General features: G+C 43.8%; 1 protein-coding gene across 1 annotated transcript; it reads right to left on the bottom strand.

Moving 5' to 3' along the window:
* Positions 1–12,946: 12,946 nt before the first annotated feature.
* LOC123956079 (aminoacyl tRNA synthase complex-interacting multifunctional protein 2-like) lies at positions 12,947–14,136 on the bottom strand. Its single transcript, XM_046028325.1, has one exon. The coding sequence runs from the start codon at positions 14,134–14,136 to the stop codon at positions 13,063–13,065; it is 1,074 nt and encodes a 357-aa protein (XP_045884281.1). The 3' UTR covers positions 12,947–13,062.
* Between the last annotated feature and the right edge of the window lie 314 nt (positions 14,137–14,450).

The following is a 14,450-nucleotide window of genomic DNA, read 5'->3' on the forward strand; positions in this document are numbered from 1 at the left end:
GTGCAGAGACGAATTAAGTGTTTTCCCCAAGGGAAGGCACACATGTTCAGGATACTGTATAGCCCCCTCATCCAGGCTGTCACCATCCCCCCTCCCTATCCCTGGGGCCTCCCTAGATTCCTGCAGAAGCTTCTGTACTGGTCTTTCCATTCTAAACCATTCCCATTAATTCCCACATGACAGTCACAGTTGTCAGTTTAAATGCACATCTCAGCTGGTCTCTCCCTATTGGAATCCTTTGATGGCTTCCCACTGCTCTTGGGATTAAGATCCAAATCATTAAATATGTCCTCCAGGGCCTGGTATGATCTGGCCTCTCCCTAACTTCCTAGATTAACCTTGCTCTCTCCTCCTGCTCCCTACTCTTCCAAAGTCTCCATAATATCATGGTTCTTCCCAAATTACTTTGCCCACTTAAATACCATTTATTTGTTCAGATCTCCCTGCCGATGTCACCATCACAAGAAGTCTGCAGGGAGCACCATCTTGTAGCTCCCTGTGGTTTTATCTTCCGAGATTTGACCAGTTAGCATGATTATTTGATTAATGTCTGGCTCTTTCAGTAGACTCCATTAGGACATGGATTTTGTTGTGCTCTCATTTGTATCTTTATTTATTTTTAAGATTTTATTTTTTATTTGACAGAGAGAGGCACAGCAAGAGAAGAAACACGATCAGGAGGAGTGGGAGAGGGAGAAGCAGGCTTCCTGCTGAGTAGGGAACCCAATGTGGGGCTCCATCCCAGGACCCTAGGATGATGACCTGAGCTAAGGTAGATGTTTAACAATTGAGCCACTCAGGCACCCCCCTCATTCGTATTGTTACACGTGGAAAAATGTGCAATAAACATTTATTAAATTGATGAATCTTTTTCTCTTGGAAAAGAGGTCTACTTTGAAAAAATTTTATTGACTTGAGAGAGAGAGAGCACGAGTAGGGGTGAGGGGTGGGGCAGAACAGCAGAGGAAGAGGGAGAAGCAGATTCCCCATTGAGCAGGGAGCCAGACGGGTGATGTGGGGCTCAGTCCCAGGACCCTGGGATCATGCCCCAAGCCGAAGGCAGATGCTTAACCAACTGAGCCTCCCAGGCACCCCAAGATACCTCCTTCTCTTACTATCTGTTGTCTAGTCTCTCCACTGAGTTCAGTTTACAAAAACATGGGATCTATCCCTCATGGTGCGTATATAAGGGTGTATTTCTCTACTGCCTTCTCTTGCACTCCACTACACGTTGCCCTCTTTCATACTTGACATTTAACTGCCCCCCCCCCCCCGCCACCCACCCCAAGATATTCTTATCATGGTTCAATGGCTTATTATCCAGGATAGAGAAGCATTTGGGGCATTTCTTACCAGCTAGCTTATAAACTGCTGGAAGGCCAATAGATGGTCATGGTTAGGTCATGGTTAGGTTGGCTGCCCATTCCCGACCCAGACAGACACCATCCCGGGTCTAGCGTCCTAGGGAACAAATTGCCGAAATCATGTGTCAGGAGCTGCCTGAAAGCCTTCCTTGAAGGGCGTCATGAGCGAGGCTTTCAGCATCAGGATCAATCACAGCATTTGGAAAACATTAACCACCTACTAAGTAATCGTGGAGTGGTCAGTGAATAAAGAATTGAAAAATGACTGGGCCGAGGACATCTAATAGTAATGTCAGAGCTCGGTGCTACAGTTAGAACTCGGTTATCTCTGGATCAGCTTTGCAGGGTCCGTTTGGCTGTACCATGTCACACCTAATGAGAATATGAACTAAGTAATAGTACTGAGAATATGAACTAAGTAACAGTACTGAGAACGACGTGGAGGGAAAGCAGTCAGACCCCAAGTATGGTGTTCCTATGCTGTAGGGGACCACAGATTTTGTTTTTTGTTTTTTTTTTTGTTTGTTTGTTTTTCTTGCTTCCCTTGTTTAATACCGTTCCCCTCTAACTCTGGAAGTCCCTTGTAGACAGGAGCAGTGAGAGGCTTTCTCTGGATGGAGAAGGTCACCTCTCCACCATCTACCACCCGCTGGAATGCTTACCTACTCACATCACCTGACCTTGGTTTCCTGCACACTTGGTGTTCCTGGGCATTTTTCTAGATTATAAAGTTTATGAGTGTGATAACACCATATGCCATGGGAATAAAACTTCAAAAATTTAACCAAGGGAAAGGAAAGGCTTGCTTGAAATTATATTTTTAAAAATATTTTGGAGTACACAAGTTAAAAAAAAAAATACAGTTTTCCCATACCCAAGCATAGTAAGAACCAGGGACGGCCTAAGGAAGTGACACACAGATTTGTCTCCAACTGCAATGGGAATGCTGTACTTGATTATTTACAATGATTTTGTTGACATTTAAGAGAAATGAGGTTGTTGGGGTATTCTTTTGGGGACAAGTTACCCTGGATTATGCAACCATTTGTCTCTACCCCTTTTTGTAACCATAGAGGCAGAAGCAATACACTTAGCTTATCTCTTCTAACTCTTCTCCCTTGAGCTTTGTTTGGTGGGAATTCTGAAGTTGCTCTTGACAGTTAGCCTAAGGTTTTTTTTTTTTTTTTTTCTTTGCACAAGGGAATCAACCCAAGCAAAGCCTTTGGGATGACAGTGCACTTTTTGTTCTCCCATTGAAAGCCTCTGGGATTGGTGGCTGGTGAATCACCCCTGGTCAGATTTACAGACAAAAGCTTTTCTGATTGGCTGTCACTGGGTCCGGTTCCCACCCGGTCTTATCTCTGTCTCTTCCTTGTAGCTGAACAATAGGACTAGGTGTAGGGCCGTGTTAGTGTAGGGAGAGATAGTGTGGCTTCATCTGAGCCTTTGCCTGGTACTAGTGATGTCAAGTGAGACAAGAGATGGAAAAGCATGTTGCCAGGACCAAAGTGCTATGTACAGCAAGGGATATAGTAAACAAGGAAGAAGGCTACCTATGGATAAGACAGGCATGACCTTGAAAAGCTGCTATGCTGTAGGCTGAGGGATTTGAGGAAATTCTTTGTCTGCCAACTTGAACGGAAGTGCCCTTGCAAACACAAACTTCGTATTTAGCAAGCATTCTCACACACACACACACACACACACACACACATACAAGCATGTGTTGCGGTAGCCAAGAACTGAGTTATACAAAGGTAAAAGGCACACCTGGGTTAAGAAATGACAGGGAAGGATGATTAGCTCGTAAACATGCAATTCTTGCATTTACTGAGACAACGCAGGCTGAAAAAGAGTACATTTCAGAAAATGTGCCCCGGCCATTTCATTTAAGAGGAGAAAATGGAAATTCAAAGGGTGGAGGGACTTGCTTTCACCTACCAAGTTCATGGCAGAGCTCAGATCGTCTGACCCCTAGGAGCTGTCATGAGAGGAGTACCAAGCTAGGGGTCTGACACCTGGGTTCCCATCCTGGATGGACGACTTACTGTGTGTTCTTGCAGTTTCCAATCCTGTAGTACGGCAGGAAATAATCCTACTCTGCTTGCCTCCCATCTTGGCTGTAAGAGTAATATATGCAGAAATATTTTGCCAAGAGTTATGTAAGTGCAGGGTTATGTGGCATTTGTTTGCCTAATTCCAAGTATTACCACTTGATACTGTCTGTTTGATAAATCCAACTTTGTAAGTAATAAAATAATGGAGATGAAAACCTGTTTTTCATTTCCATTTACCCTTCAGTGTCTGGCAGTAATGCCAAGAGCATACTATCTACGTAGAACTCAATAAATAATTGTTGACGCATTGAAGAGTGAGATTTGTGAAGTTCAGGTGTACTTGTGAGAACAGAACTTACTTGAGAGAAATCTTTACTTTCAGGGAATGTGTGTGAATAGACTGCGATTCAGCTAATATTGATCATTATTGTTTTTCATAGCATGGATACTAGTGAGTTTCCCTTTAATACGATCAAGGAGGCAAATGATTATTTGCCAGAAATATTCTGCCTTACTGAGTCACGAAATTCACCCTCATTTCAGGTCCAGACTCATATCCGTGTAACTTTATCAGGATATCCCCACATTCATCACGGATAGCCATGCTAGTTCTTTGTAAACTTACTGTGTGCTTATCGAAAAACGAAGATGGGATAATCATTGTCTTTTCCAAACAGGTCCATAGGCAACATTCACCATACCACTCTTCTCACAGACTTAGCAGAAACATGCTGTAGAACTATAAATATGATGACAGACATTTTTTATTGAGTCAAAATTCATAGAACTTAAAAGTCTCCATTGTAAAGTATATAATTTAGTGGCATTTAGTATATTCACGATGTTGGGCAAGCCAGTTGCCAAACATTTTTATCACTCCAAAAGGAACGTTGTACCCATGAAGCAGACATTCTCTAATCCTTCTCCTTCTTCCCTGCCTGCCCCAGACCCTGAAAACCACTGGTCTTTGCGTTTCTGTGGATTTACCTACGGGACCCAATTTGACTAGTTTAAGTTGATCTGTCCAGCAGTAGCTCCTTTAGCTTCGTATCGATTTTGAAGAAGATGGTCAGTCTGTATCTGCAAGCTGCAAAAATAAGAATGGAAGTAAAGAGAGGTTCAGGGACTTGACACTGGTCAGTCAGAGAGGCACTAGCTGGCCGTGCCAGAACTGTAATTGACCATGACAGATTACACGTGTACCCAGCAAGAAGAGAACCACACGTTAGCATTTGCTAATGACTCATGCTAGTCAATCGCAGAGTTGTGCTGCTGAATTCCTCAACTTGCCCAGGATGGGCAACAATGTTTGTTCATTCATTCATTTGTTCATTCATTCGACAAAGAATGTGTGCGTAGCACCTACAATTTGCTGGGATACGTATTTGTGAATGATGGCTGGACGCATTGCAAGTCACGGTTTCTAGCGCAGGCAGTTTACTAAGTACTAGCTTCTTGCAAATCACGACATGCCAAGTAAACAGTCTATTCGTAGATAGGGATCCTTTGAATTGCACACACTTGCACACACATGCGTACACACACATTGGTTTGTTCGTGTTTGGAAATCAAAGCTCTTTTAGCCTGACTAGTGGTTTTCTCCTAAAACAGCTTTGTGAATGTCTAACATAATCTGGGTGTGTGTGGCGAGCTCACACCCTCTTCTTTCTGGCCACGGGTAGCTGTTCCTCCATACCTGACTGAGGTCACTATAGGACTGTTCGACTTGTTCAGGGGCTATTTAAAATGCATCTTCTTTGGAAGCTCTGCAAATGTGTGCTAGTGTAACTAGTCTGCGGCCCCCACCCCCGACCCCGAAACAGGGCCCTTGATGCCTTGATGTCTAGCTGGTTTTCTTCTGTGCGTGTTCCCCGCACAAGGGCAGAAGATGTCTTGCCCTTGAAATGAGGAAAAATGGGGAGGGGAACTCTGCCTGTCTTTGGCACTGCTGTACAAAATTATTTGGGGGCATGGATTTGGCTTTAGTTTAGCCCATTTTTTGTTTAAAAGAAATCACATTATACATGGAACTAGGACCTGGGAACCCCCAGCCCCTCCCCAAGATCGTGGTCTGACTGGGCCTTCATGATAAGAAGTTTCAGGTTATTCTATTGAAAAGCAAGGGACTAAAGAGGGTTTGTTATCTGTTGCCTTTCAAAGGCCTCTCAGCAGTGAACTACTATCTGAGAGACTGAAAGAGACACAAGACTAGACTAGCAGGTGCTGATCCAAACGGAGGGGAAACACTCACAGCGCGCCCTTCCCGCCAGTGTGAATGTATTTTTGTGCCTTCAGGTAGGACATGCCTCACAAACAAAACATTAGCCTCGTTTGGTCTTGGGGAATATGTTTTAAACTTTTATGGTATGTGGCTAAAAGACATAGTTAATGATTCATCCCAGTGCTGAATTCCTGCACAGAGCTGAGGAGAGAAGACATCAAGGTGAATACCAAGATTAATCATTTGTAGCGTAGGTCAAGACATTTTCCAGTTTTGAGGAAATTTGCTCACGACGTGGGCTTTTACTATTGAATTCATTGCCTGTCCTTTGGAGGAGAGAGTTTACATTTCTTCGGTCCACCAGGGGAAGGCCTCCTGTTTGACCCTGGAGAGGAGTAAGGACAATCATTCCTTTGGTTGTGCTTATTTGCTGTAGTTTCCACTGAGCTATGATGATCATGTCAGGAGTCTGCTTTGGAGGTGATTCGTTTTTCCCAAATGGTCCACGGTTTTGAAAACATTTACACGATGCAAAGAAAAAGTAGTTCTCTGTTCTACCTCTGCTCCAGATCCTGCTTCTCTTTCAAATTAAACTAAAACCCTTGAGTGTTCTTCAGAAAGCCTCCATTATTTCACACACATACTGTGTACGCGGGTGCGGTCGCACACAGGATTCACTGGCAGGGTTGAAATGCTGTTGTTGGTAACTTCTTTTGAGGATACTGTTTTAGTTTCTCCATTGATGTGGATGCCTGCTCTGGGTTGAGGGAGTCTTTTCCTAAAGTTGGGATCTGGGAGACATCATGGTCATTCAGAGATATTTAATGTTGACCCGGTCAACTCGAGGTCAACATATTTTCTGTTCTCAACCTTCTTCTTACCATTTAAACGTGGGCACCAAACATTTTTAGAGGAAAGTATGTTCTGCATAGTTCTGGGTGGGGGGAAGGTAGGGAATGGAGAAAGAGAAGGAAGGAGGGAGAAAGGGAGTAGGAAAGAAGGAAGACAGGTAGGAGGGAGATAGAAGGACAAAAAGAAAGAGAGGAGGAAGGGAAGGTTTGTCTCTTTTTTGTCTCTCAGTGCATGTTAGCTCCTGCACTGCCCCGTGGGTGTACTGGTCCAGCTTTCATACTGATCTGAGAAGAATAACTGGCCAGTTTTCATAGGTAATGTTGACAGTGACATGGGAGGGTAGGTTTTACACAAAGGTGGTTTCTTTGAAAGCAGTACAGTCCAGATAAACCCACTGGCTGCCCAGTAAAAACAAATGGATCCCACTGCCTTATCACTGAGGAGCTTGAAGCACCACTAGCACCCCAGGCTTCCAAATCTGTAGTCCCTTTTCTGAGTTTTAAGGCTTTTTTTCATATGGTATGATTTATCCAGCTAAAGAGTCTTTGCAAACGCCTGTCTGAATTGCTCTTCCCTTTCCTCTTTTAGTGCAACTCATTTTAGTTCATTCATTTAATGAATACTTGTGGTCAAGTTTCATGCCAGGCACAGTTTTAGGCCATAAGGATGATGTGACAAACAAGACAGCATAGTCTGCTCCTGTGGGACTGAAATCCTACGAAGCAGAAACAGACAGAAAATGCAGTATGTATGGCTGTGGCTTGACGACTACATCGTCCTCTAATTTTAGCTCGAGCCTCACTTTCGCTGTGAGGTCTTTCTTAAATTTGTTTCTAAATGCTAGATGTCAAATTCCTCTATTCAAAGTTCACTTATTGGGATACCTGGGTCTCTCAATCAGTTGAACATCTGCCTTTAGCTCAGGTCATGGTCCCAGGGTGCTGGGATCGAGTCCTACATCAGGACTCTCTGCTCAATAGGAACCCTGTTTCTCCCTCTCCCTCTCTCTGACTCTGTCTCTCAGGAATAAATAAATAATCTTTTAGGAAAAAGTTCTCTTCATTTTACATATGTTTTTGTGGTTAGTTGATTAAAATTGCCTCAGGACAAGAGATGAGTTTATCACCCCATTCCTAGCTGCTAGCACATTGTAAGCACTCAATTTTTGAGGGAACAAGCAAGTATATGTACAAGTTAGACCATATGACAAAATGATAAAGACATGAACATTCTATAAACTACAAGAAGGACCCTTGAACTTGCCAAATCAGGGGTTTCTGGAGATATCAAAGATCTTTCTTCTGATATTACCAGTGAGGTAGTCACTCCTCATGAACCCCAGGAGGAAAACTAAAAACAGAATAAAATGAGCAAATAAAATACGATTTTCAGTGGTGATGTAAGATTGTGATTCTTAGGCCCCAACCTCTCTAAAACTCGAACCAACTACTTTTTCCAGTTATCTCTGTTCAGACTTGGTGTTTTGTTAAAGGAAATGTATCTCTCTCTCATTTTTTTTTTTTTGGCTGACTTTCTTATATTTTTTTCATACCTGGCATAATGTCAGGCAATTGTTTCCTCTAGTAGGTCGCATAATCCAGTAGCCGGGACAGTGAATTAAAAAGGACTTAAGAGTATCAGTAAATGAACTTATAAAAATGTCAAATTGATTGTATTTGATGAGTTACCTACATTCCAAGCCTTGAGGATTAAAATTGTATGCCATTTTGAGGTCATAAAACTTCAGGTTAAACACAGAAGAGATTTTTTTCTTTCTTTTTTTTTTTTTTTTTCCAAAAGGAAATAATATTTTTTTCTCACCTTGATTACTGGTAAGGGCCTCTTTCTGCCATGACTATTTCTATGATAGGCACATTAGTCTTTAAGGAAAAATCCTGAAAACAGTCTTTTTTCTGATTCATTCCTCACTGGCACCAAATAGTTTTGTGGGTTTATTCTGCAGTTAGAATTTACTTCATGAAAGGTATTAGTTTCCTCTTTCCACGAGGACGTGTGCTAAAATGGAAACAAGCGTGCCACATGTTGATCATGTCCCCGGTGTTGGCTCACAGGTACACACAGGTACTCAGCCTCACTCTGCGACATTGTTAAAGTCACTGGTTAAGAGAATTTTAATCTCCAAGATCGACCTCTTTCAGAAACAAAGGGGGAGGAGGTAAAGAAAGAAAAAGTACACACCTGCAACCTATTTCTTTTTGAAGCAAAGCCTTTGAGCAGATGGAAGATGAGATAGAGAAAGAAAACAGGCCAATTGCCAAGAGAGGTCTGTTTACAATACAGACAAGTTCCTTCAGAAGTTGATAGGGAGCCGTTGTCATGGAGATGAAGAGAAATATTGCTTCGGGGTTTCACAGAACAAATTCCTACTACAAATGTACCTGGATTTAAAGATGATGGAGATGGGAAAGGGGACAAAGAGTTTACAGTAATGCTTCTCTCCGTGGCTTTTCAATCCATTCTTCAGGCCCTGAGAATTCCTTGCCTTGGGGTATGCAAAATAAGCGATCTAAATAAAGGTTGCTTTTTCCTGTATTAAATGGAATTCCTAACTAGAATTGGACAGTGTTCAAGTGAAGCGTCAGTGGTCCACAATACATTCTAATTTTGGAACGTTGCCTATTGTCGGTAAAACTTCTGAAAAGTAAATTATCATTATTAAAAACCAAAAAGACATTTCAGTTCTGACTACAGGAGCGCAGGTCAAGTGCCTACTACTGTCCACTGTTCTACAGTGTATGGAGATTAGCCTTTAAAAATTAAACAGAATCGATCCCTCTGGTCCCTTCCAAAAAAAAAAAAGGCAAAATGAACAAAAAAAGTCCTTCAACTTTATAACTTGTTACTGGCTTCAATCAACATCTAATCTTTGATTTTAACCACCAAGACTTCCTACTTGCATTTTTTTGAGAAACACGGGAAATCTTTTCACAAATTGTCTTTCTGACGTGTGAATTGTTTTGTGGAGGAAAGGTAGTCCTGTGAATTCCCAGCTTTCCAAATTCCCTTTTAGGAAGTGCTTAGGAAGCTCTTTGCTCCCTGTTACCCTTTCTCTGACAATTCCAGCTGAGGATGACGTCACTTTTTCCTTTTCCTTTCCCACCTCCCAGCCTTTCATCCCACTAAGCTTCTTGTTAGGCTTTAATTGAACAAAGCAACACCTGTGTTTTTTACGTGACTTCAAACCCCTACTTCCAATCCATTTCTTCAGCTGCCGACAAGGGTTGTTTTCACTGACAGCAGGTTATTAGCAACTTCACACGGATGGGGGGAAAGTCATCTAGAAGCTCCAGAAGACTTTGCTGTCTCCTGCTCATATTAAATTTAGATGCTGACAATCAAAACCTGACATTGTTTATTAGACATTGTGGCACAGGCTTATGGAAAGAGCAATGAACTCCAGGTTAGGAAGCCCGATTTCTCTTCTGCGCCTTGACATTAACCAGCTGGATCACTTAAAACTTGCCTAACCTAACATACCTTTACTTTTCTTAACTCTGGCAATTGAGGGGACGGACGTCTTTGGTCTCTTGTAATGCTATTCTAAAAGAATCACATACAATTTATTTGATAGTATACCTATTTGCAATACGGCTCACGACAGTCTAGAAGCTACTGTAAAATCATCCTTACTACTCTTTTTCTTTTCTTGCCTCTGTTCCCTCCTTCTGCTCTCACACTCACACCGGCATTCTCAACTTCTCTCGCTCCATTCTGTCTCTCCACATGATGCACCAGAGATCAGTCAACACTATCTGATCACTATTACGCCTTCTGGTAGGACTTCTGGAAGCCTCACTCCACAGCTGCTATAATTCTGTTCATATTCAGGAGGATGCTTCCCAGACAGCATGCTCAAGGGCTTCGGAGCATGCAGAATTCTCCGCAAAGGCATACCCGGACTCCTCCCCTCCAGCATTCACTAAGGTCATCGGAAGACGAGAAGCAAGCCAAAGGGTGGTTGCTTAGAGGTGGTTTCCTGCTGGAACTCACCAGCATTGTTTATTTCCAGAACCTCTTTCCATTTTTTTTTATGGAGGTAGAGCCGGCACACAATGTTACATTAGTTTCGGGTGTACAGCACAGGGATTCCACCTAACGCATGCATTTTTTTTTTTTTTTTTTTTAAAGATTTATTTATTTGACAGAGAGAAATCACAAGAGAGGCAGGCAGAGAGAGAGGAAGGGAAGCAGGCTCTCCGCGGAGCAGAGAGCCCGATGCGGGACTCGATCCCAGGACCCCGAGATCATGACCTGAGCCGAAGGCAGCGGCTTAACCCACTGAGCCACCCAGGCGCCCCTAACGCATGCATTTTTAAACATTGGGTCTCTTCAAAGCCTGGTCGCCTTGCATGAGCTACTTAAATCCTCTTCGCGTCTGTTTCCTCATCTAAAACTTGGTTGTTTCAGTGAGATAATACATGTAGAAATGTTTACAGCAATGTCTGGAAAAAAGAACAAGCGCTTGTCTCATGTTGGCTTCATTACTGGGGCAGGTAAATGCGACAGGGACCCACGGATGTGTTTTCTGATGGTTTTCAACTCCTGCTGTTTTCAGAGTTGCTAGATCTTTACCCACTTTAAAAATTATATTTTATGTCCTCTTGCTCATTGTTTCCCATCTTCAATTCTTTCTTTGGTTTAGCAGCAGGACATACATGTTATGCTTTTCCTAAAGCAGTCGATAAACAGAGAGGCAACTTCCCTTTCTTGCAGTATGATAGACTTCTGAAAAGGGAAGGAAGGCAATTAGCTCATCGAACTTCACTGAAATATATTGTCCACTTAAAGGCAATTAGTAGTTCTGTGGTTCAGGAAAACAGGATATTGATTTTTTTTCCCTTTGATCCAATGGAGTAGTTGTCATGTTTGTGTTCAATTCTGCATCCCGGGAACTTGGAGCTGAGGATCCTGTTTCACAAATGATGCCAGTCTTATTTTACGTCTCATGGAACATTATACACCCAAGAGGAACTCGAGGCATGCTTATTACTACTTTTTTTGTTTTAAAATAAGGGATTCTAAACATGCTCCATGTCAGGTTGACGATTTTCAAAAGCAGTAGCAAGAGGGGTGGTGGGGACAATGAGAAACTGCTCTCAGCACGCCCCTCCCCACATCTGCTCTTTGCTCCCCTTATTGGGCTTCTAGAGAGCAGAGATGGGCTTCAGTTTTTTGTTTTTTGTTTTTAAGATTATTTATTTATTTATTTGACAGAGAGAGAGAGAGAGATCACAAGTAGGCAGAGAAGCAGGCAGAGAGAAGAGGGGAAGCAGGCTCCCCGATGAGCAGAGAGCCTGATGCGGGGCTCGATCCTAGGACCCTGGGATCATGACCCGAGCTGAAGGCGGAGGCTTTAACCACTGAGCCTCCCAGGCAACCCTGGGCTTCAGTTTTTGCTGCTACTTTCAGTTGGAGCTGTTTGTCATTTACCGCTGGGCCCACTGGATGTTTAAGGGAAAACTCAAGGAGGACTGGGGCTTCTGTGTAACAAATACATTTAAGGGGAAAAAACTGTCCCATGTTTTGGACAATCTCATTTCTGCTCCTTAAGATTGAAATAACCTTAAACTTTGTACTTCACAATCTGTGCCTCAGTTTCCTTGTCTGTTAAGCAGTGATAAGGGCACTATCACAGTTATGAGGATCTATGTGTTCGTAAGATGATGATAAAAATGCCTGGCTTAAAGCAAGTACTCAGAAAATACAGCTATTGCTGGCATTCTGCTCCAAATGTTATTTTCTGCAGCTGCGAGCATATGGGCGCAAGAGGTAATTGCTCATCCCTTCCTTGTAATCTTTCTGTGGAATATTCGGCATGATCCCATCATTCATTGCTGTGTGAATGCCTGGTCTCTCGATTCCAAATGCTTAAATAGGAAGGCTCTCTCCATGCCTCACAAGGGAACTAGAACCAGCGGTAAGAAACTAGCTTGAATTAAAACCTGTGAATTCTCCTATTTTAGTAGGATTAACTTTCTTTCAGCTTGTTTATTTTCCAAGAAGGGAAACTTCTGGCCCCAGTTTCTTAGGTGGGTTGGAATTTCGTTCTTCCTCGCTGCAGAGAGATTCGTTTCTTTGGAATAGACATCAGTTTGTGTTCTGAATTTCTGGAGCTCCTCAATTTCAGGCTGGATGGTCATCACCTTATAGCAAGTGTATTGGGCAGGAATAAGGTAGCTGTTGTTGCAACCCCCAAAATCTCAGGGGCTCACAGCACAGGTTAGCGCAGGGTGGGAGTGGGGTTTTGTTGCCAGGCAGTGACTCTGCTAGCCACTCGGCCCCCGAGCCTGAAGAGAACAGTGTGGTGGGTGCCAGTCCGGCCGTCTGGATCAGGCCTGGTGGCAGTGTCTACCACGTTGCCCACCCTCCCCGGTCCACAACTAGGTGGCACCTAACCACATTTTTTTTTTTTTTTTTTTAATCTAGGACGCCTTTATTGATTCTAGGCAACTGGCCGAAACACACTGATCTGAGTACAGGTTCCTTCACCCACGACAGGCCTGAGGCAGCACCATTCTCGCAGTCAACCTTTCAGAGTTACGGAAACTCACTGGAGGAGCTTGAGGGCCGTACTGAAGGGCGCCAGGTTTTCGCACGCCCTCATCCACTTCTGCACGTTGGCCGGCACCGTCCCTCCGCAGCCGCCTGTCTGCTGCAGCACCGACCACAGCACCACGTCGGCCACGGTGAGTTCATTCCCCACCAGCCAGGGGCTCTTCCCGAGAGCGGAGTTCATGGAGCGGAACACGGCAGCTTTCTCTTTACTGCTGCCCTCTTTCAGCTGAAAGATCGCGATATCCACCCAGCTATCTATGAGGGTTAAATTTACGGCGTCCTGCTTCTGGCCAAACAGAGAGAACAGAAACCGTGCAATGTTCCCTTCTCCTTCGATGGGACACATGGTTTGGACGCTGAACTTCATCTGAGTCTTCGGCACATTCTTCCAGATCAGAGTAAAACCCAGCTGATACTCGTGCCGGGGCTGGTTTTTGGCCTGCTCGCCAAAGCACCTGAGGAGGTTTTCTGGCACACTCTGGACTGCGGAGTGCGTGTGCACGGTGGACAGGACCCTGTAGTGGTCGCACAGCAGCCTGTGCAGCACCAGCAGGGACAGGGGAGGGGAGGCTGGGTTTGCGTTGATCACGATGTCTTTCAGCGTCCCGTAATCCTTTCCGAGCACTGAATTTAAGTCCAATGCGCTGGTCGAGAAAGCAGTGGGCTCATCAGCTTGGATTATGTTGGTTACATCCACATCTGCGTCTGGTGTCTGAATCATCTTGGAGAGGCCATCAACGGCAGCTTTCAGTTCGTACAGACGTTTTAAAATGTCATCTTGGCGGGACTCAAGAGCTTGAAGAGAAGGGTCAGATTCCTCCTGCACGTGGCCTGCGTCCGGCGCCGGGCTGCCTGTCCTGCCGTGCACGTTGGGGAGCCGGTACATGCAGGTGGGAAGCTCTACACGGAGGGACGCGCTGCCACCGTGATAAGGCGAGCTGGAGAGCTGGAAGTTGGAGGCCAGCTCCCAGAAAGACAAAAGAAATGGTGGTGAATAGCTAGTTAGTGTCTGACAAGGCAGGCTATTTGGGTCTACCAATTCCTTAAATGATGAAATATTCCTCATGTACCCTACGAATGTGTGTGATACAAAGAACAATAGTTCTTTGTATTCTAGAATAAGCACTGTTTTATTTGTGTCCTTTTTGGTTATTTTATGACAGATATATTTGTATCCAAACTGTAATTTTCTTGGTTTTATTTTTGGCCTTTGTGCAAATTTGTCCTACAGTATATAGTGTGCCGTGTTTACACACATCCTGTGGATTCTGAGATCCGTTTGTGTTGATGTGCGTAGCTGTAAATGGTTCATTTTCACTGCTGCATAGTATTCCTTTTGTTGGATAAACCATAATAATAGATTCATCCAGTTTCATGCTC

This window comes from Meles meles, chromosome 14, assembly GCF_922984935.1.
Source record: "Meles meles chromosome 14, mMelMel3.1 paternal haplotype, whole genome shotgun sequence".
In the NCBI taxonomy this organism is placed as follows: domain Eukaryota; kingdom Metazoa; phylum Chordata; class Mammalia; order Carnivora; family Mustelidae; genus Meles; species Meles meles.

Coding starts and splice junctions, on each gene's coding strand:
- LOC123956079 (XM_046028325.1), bottom strand. CDS start 14,136: ATGAGGAATATTTCATCATTTAAGGAATTGGTAGACCCAAATAGCCTG.